At 30.3% G+C, this 6419-nt stretch overlaps 1 protein-coding gene across 1 annotated transcript; it reads right to left on the bottom strand.

Annotated features, from left to right (window-relative positions):
• Positions 1 to 2005: 2005 nt before the first annotated feature.
• LOC115885217 (GTP cyclohydrolase 1-like) lies at positions 2006 to 3323 on the bottom strand. The gene is made up of 2 exons (XM_030904046.1): positions 2544 to 3323; positions 2006 to 2438 (listed from the first exon to the last, which is right to left on the bottom strand). Exons 1-2 carry the CDS (start codon positions 3200 to 3202, stop codon positions 2309 to 2311), a joined length of 789 nt encoding a protein of 262 aa, XP_030759906.1. The 5' UTR covers positions 3203 to 3323; the 3' UTR covers positions 2006 to 2308.
• Between the last annotated feature and the right edge of the window lie 3096 nt (positions 3324 to 6419).

Genomic DNA, 6419 nt, shown 5'->3' with positions numbered 1-6419 from the left:
ATGACTTATCACAGTTAGTTTTTTTTTAATATTTAGTGCCTAGACACGATTAATTTCTAAAATAAAATGATAGCAAATATTTTTATAGTATATTGTGTATGATATTGTGTGTGTTCGTCAAATCAGTTAAAGCATTTCATACTGACGAAAAATTATTATTCGTATACCGGGTGCCTCTCAAAAGTAGCTCATCCCTATAACTTTTTTATTTTTTCAGATAAAAAATCGAGATTTGGTATGTTAGTATATGACATAAATTAGAATTGATTGACGTATTTAATTGTTTTCGATCATTTCCTGTTTTACCGGAAATTACTACAACTTTTGATTTTTAAAAGGCACACTCGGTATTTTGTTACTTTATTTGATAGAAAATGACACTCTGAATAGAATGACATATCATATATGTCAACTTTTGATATTTTCGAATATGGTATATTTGAAATTTCCACATGCGATTCATAACGACAATTTGACTCGAAATACCAAGTGTGTGGTACCAAATTATTCGTAAAAAAATGCCTTTTCCAAATATGCTAATGAGCCACCCTCGTTTCAAAAAATTGAGGTATAAAAATACGATTTGAGGGACAGACACGAAAAACATTAGACGATCAAATCTATTTTTCCAAGGCTCCTTGATTAAAAGTTAGTGTTTTTAACTCAGCCATGGCACTCTAGATTGAAATTTAAAATACTGTTAAAATTATGTTTTAAGTGATATGTCATACTATTCAGAGTGTCATAGTTTCTATAGAATAAAGTGAAAATATACTGATGGTGCGAAAAATCAGTCCTGATTTATGTCAGATACCGTATGATCGAGAAAAAACGGCGTCAGCGATGGCTATGAAATGAAGATCGCTGTCATTTTATATGTAAAATTATATGGGGAATGTCATCGATGTTCATTTCCAAGCCAACTGGGCGCCGTTTTTATTCGATCATACGGTACTAACAAACCAAATTTCAATTCTTAATCCAAAAAAAATAAAAATGAGGCATAAGGACGAGCCACTTTTGAAAAACATTTGGTATATGCTGACATTTTAAGAAATACCCCTCTGTCATATAATACATAAAAGATAAAAAAGTACCGTATGATGGAAAAAAAACGGCGTCCAGTTGGCTTGGAAATGAGGATGGATGACATTTCCCATATAATTTTACATATAAAATGACAGCGATCTTCATTTCATAGCCATCGTTGACGCCATTTTTATTCGATCATACGGTAATAGAAATTATTTTATCTGTTTATGTTGCCAATTTTAGATCATTTTTAAACATAAATCATTTAGATGGAATCAAGTAAAGGCAATTCTAAAATTACTAAATAATTTAAAAGTTAGTGGATTTTTTAAGACCACTAATATAGATAAAAGGCAGAATTTAAAGCACCATAAAGCTTCCCTAACTCAAGGTGTTTGGCTTAATACCTACTATACAGTTACTAAATTCTGCGTCGATAAAAAAAAGTCCCTACCTATGTTAAAAAATTTCAAAATTGTTTTTTTATATATTTTTAATTATCTGTATTTCCGGTAATTCTTTGTAAATTATGAACTTCCTGTTAGTATAGGCAAGGTTACAATAAAAAAATGTGTAGTAAAAGAAATCACTCTTGTCTACCCTAATAAAAAATCATAATTGAATTTTATACTGTTATAATCTATATATAAAGGCCTTGATAAATATTGCTATACTTCAATTCATTTCAAAATGTTTCTTTGTTAGAGTATTTCCTATATTTTATTACTTTTTGTTTTATAAATTGATGGTGATTAAAAATTTTATCGATTTGATGTTTTTAAATTGATATTATATTATTTAGTATATCACATATTTATTAAAACAAATAGAGAGCATGTATCGTGATGCTATTTGAATGATTTCATCATTTATTCTATAATTGCTGCGTGAAAGATATATTGTGCAAATTTGAAATAAAATCTTTGTTTTTCGAAGAATATCTTGCATCATTGACCAGGATAATAATAACAAGTTTATCATCTTAATACTACTGATTTATTACAAGAATAAATATATCACATCATAACAAAAAACACAAAAGTTTACTTAAACCTACTTAAAAATACTTGAAAATAAAACTACTTGAGCACATTTAACTTTAACTAAATAATACCACAGAGTTTTCGTAATACCTTAGAATTTAAATTACAAAAATATGAACAAAAGACCGTTAGAGGATTAGCCAGAATATCTGGCCATTTCTTTCTCTATCAACACTTCAAGTGTTAAAATTTTAAATTTTAAAAAATAAATAAAATTAACACCTAAATTAACCTTAATGGTTCAGCGCGAGTTTCAAGAATTCTTCCCTTGTTTTTTGGTTGTCTCTGAATTCCCCCAACATGGTTGATGTCACTGTTTTGCTGTTGATTTTTTGTACTCCTCTCATTACCATGCACATATGACTGTAAGGAAAATAATGTGTAAATAAAACATATAATAATAGCCAAAAAATAATTTTGTGCGATGAGTTTTTTTTCTCGGTACAATGTAAATATTAAAATACTTACGATCCTTCAACTACAACTGCAACTCCTGTTGGTTGTACAGCTTTCAAAACAGCCACAGCAATTTGTTTGGTTAGTCGTTCCTGTACTTGAAGCCTTCTGGAATATACTTCGACGATTCTGGCTAATTTGCTAAGGCCCAACACTTTTCCTGAAGGCAAATATCCAATGGAAACTTTTCCGTAGAATGGTACTAAGTGGTGTTCGCACATGGAAAACATTTCTATGTCTTTTACTACCACCATTTCATCGTGGTTTTCATCGAAAATAGCATCATTGAGAATTTCTTCCAAGCTTTGGTCATATCCTTTAGTAAAATACAACATTGCTTTGGCTGCTCTTTCTGGAGTTTTTAGCAAGCCTTCTCTGTCAGGATTTTCACCGAGGGATGATAGTAGAGTTCTGTAAACATTGACCATTTCAGGAATTAGGGCTTCTCTGGTAGGTACTGACTTTTTACTTTCGTGGTAGGAACATTTTTCATCACCTTTAACGCAATGGCATTTCGGTAGAGATAGTGTCTTACTTGGTACCACTTCATATCCATTTTGTCCATTAACAACCCCATTGGAATGTCCGTTGGCTTCGGTTTGTACCAATCTCTTCTGTTTCGTGATGACTGAAGGCAGGTCTTGTCCGTTTGAGGCACCAATTTCAACCATGATGAATGTAAAAATGTAAAAATTACAAGCGCGAAATTTAAAATGAAACTAAAACGTTAAAATCGTTTTAAATAAAAGCTGTTATTAGCTGCAGACAAAGATGTCAACAAACTACAATAACTATGGATTCATTAGTTTTATACGGTTTTGAACTTGTGACGTCACAGCGCCATTGAAACAGCTCCTCCTTTCCTCGGATTGGTATCAATCAAGTGTTGTCCGTATCCTTGGTGGTTTTCTATCGCAGTTTCGCTTACATAGTAGCGTTGTGTTGTTGTACGGTCCTTGTCGCACAACTAGCCCGAATTAATAGTGAAATAATTTCGAATTGAGAATACCCACAAGCGATGACTAATTAATTTATTTTACTTGGTAATTAAAGATGCTTCCGATATTGTTTTGTTAGATGAAAACATTTGAATGGATCTGGTGGTTTTTGCGACATATTTAGTATCAGTTTTTTTAAAGACGTATTTTTCAGAAAAAAAACGCCTGGTTTCTCTAATATCTAATAGTAACTTTATGATTATTTCAAATATCTTTTATTATTTCATAATGATGAAATTATTTTATAACATATAGTTATTTAATGTTACTTTGTTTTGTCTATTTTAATAAAACTCTTTTCTCATTTTATTTTTTGTAGTTGCATTTTTAAAGTATGTATTTCATTAGATTAAATTTTTCATTCTATAATAGTCAATTATTTTTCGGGATTATAGGTTCTTTATTATGGTCTCTATTATTGTACTTATCCCGGGATTTCTAAACAGGATCAAAATCCCTAAAATTGGACACTGGCTGACATAAACTGGTTATAGATCTTTTTGAATATAACTACAGACAAACACAAACAACTATAGTAGTTTGCGATATAACGACACTTACGAACGAAACTTACAATAACATTATTTGACCATAATCAAAAAAGTCATGTTTTTTAAGTTTTATATAGAAACTTTTGTTTGTCTTTAGGGATCAAACAAGCTATAGATTCAAAAAGTTTACTTTTTAACAATATTATTTAAACAGCTTTGAATATAAAAAAAAATTCTGTTTCTTTGCGAGTTTAGAAAATAGTATATTTGTATTATTAAGAGTAAAATTACACTTTTTGTGGCGAGGCTGTAGGTTTGACATACAGCCGAGGGTAAAAAAAGTCATTTTTACTCTGAATAGAACATGCTATTTTTTTCAAACGCCACAAATAATTTTTTAAACAATTTGAAACGTTCCAAATAACATAAAAAGATTTAAAAATCATACCTTGTCTGTAATTATATATCAAGAAACCATGATTACGCTCGTTGAATATGACACTTTTATTATGTCAGTTTAATAATATATTTTCGTACTTTTATACTTAGACGTACAAGTGCTTCACTTTTATGCCTAGGCGTTAAAATGACTTTTTATACTGTCATCAATCAAGTCGCAAAAATTAATACTTTTGTGACGTTTGAAAAAAATAGTATATTGTTTTATTAGGAGTAAAATGATATTTTTTTAGCGAGACAATTTTTGTAAAATTACATGAGAAATGTCATCGATCGTCATTTCATAGCCATCGCTGACGCCGTTTTTATTCGATCATACGGTATATTGTTTTATTAGGAGTAAAAAATCACACTTTTTGTGGCGAGGGTGTATGTACATACGGGCGAGGCAGAAAATGTCATTTTTGCTCCGAATGCTATTTTTTTCAAGCGTTACAAATATTTTTTTAAAGAAATTTCAAAGTTCCAAATATTATAAAAATATTTAAAAATATCGTATCTTGTATATATCGACAAACTATGGTTACGCTCGTTAAATTTGATACTTTATGTCAGTTTAATAATATATTTTCGCACTTTTATGCTTAGGCGTTAAAGTGCTTTACTTTTATGCCTAGGCGTTAAAATGATTTTTCATATTGTCAATCACGTTGCAAAAACTAATACTTTTTTAACGTTTTAAAAAAAAAATGTTTCTAGGTATCTTTTAATAAACTTTTTTATAAAAATATTTTTCAGCAGCAAAAAAAACTGTTGTAATTTTTTTATTTATAAGTAATAGATACCTACCTGTTAAATATTCATAATATACAGGGTGGTCCGAATTGTATTCCGGAAACTTCGGGGGCATATTCTGCAGATAAAAAAAGTAAAAAACTTCTTATAAATGTATGTCCTAAAATGCTTAGTTTCGGAGATACAGGGTGTAGAAGTTACATTTTTATTTCGATTTTTTCCAAAAAATTTCTGAAGTAACGTCAATATTTGGATGAAAATTGGTTTCTGTTAGTTTTTTGATATGAGAAATTTGATTTTGATGTCATTATGACTCCTATTTGTAGAGGGCACCACCTGCATGTATTTAAACTGTTTTGAAGAGTTATAACTTTTTGTCCGTACCTGTATAGAACTGCTGAGTGCAAAAATATACATTTTCGTATTTTTTTACGTAAAATATGTCTCTTGGTAAAAATCGTTACGAGCAACCCTTCTCGAGATATTTAGAATGGGAATAGTCAATACATGTCATTATTGACAAAAAATAAACATGTTGAGTAGATAGTTAATTGACTAAAAAGATAATAATAATAATAATAGCTCCCGTATATAGCGTTTAACGCCTTGGGAGTAGCAAGGTACAGCTTGCTATACTAGAGCGGTTCGGTATACAAGGAAGGCAATGTGGCTAGCACTACGCTTCAACCGCCTACTATTACCTTAGGATTGTGAATCCCAAGTACTCATTTAAGGCTGAGTCGACCTAGGTACCCAAACTATTTTTATTTTAATAGAAATGCCGGGTGTGGGAATCGAACCCACACCTTGAGATTGGTAGACGAGAGCCTGTACCTCTACGCTACCGGGCACCGTGTGACTAAAAGGATAAATATGGAAAATTTTTATTTTTTTAAATTAATCATAAAATTTTCTTCGAAAATATGATGATTGATGATGGTTTGGCACAAGAACATTTCAAATTTATGATTTCCATCTATTAACTATTTAGTCAACATGTTTATATAATTTATGTCAATGATGAGAGGTATTGATAATTTCGATTTCAAATATTTCGAGAACTATTACTCGTAGCGATTTTTATTAAGAGATCTTTTTACGTTAAAAACGTCGTAAATGTATATTTTTTAATTAGTAGTTTTATACAGGTACGGACGAAAAGTTATTACTCTTCAAACCAGTTAAAAATATGTAGGTGGCGCCCT

The sequence above is a fragment of the Sitophilus oryzae genome, unplaced genomic scaffold, assembly GCF_002938485.1.
Source record: "Sitophilus oryzae breed Bouriz unplaced genomic scaffold, Soryzae_2.0 scaffold_377_pilon_pilon, whole genome shotgun sequence".
NCBI classification, from domain to species: domain Eukaryota; kingdom Metazoa; phylum Arthropoda; class Insecta; order Coleoptera; family Curculionidae; genus Sitophilus; species Sitophilus oryzae.
The sequence above is the reverse complement of the archived record's forward strand: the minus strand, read 5'-3'. Positions and strand labels throughout refer to the sequence as shown.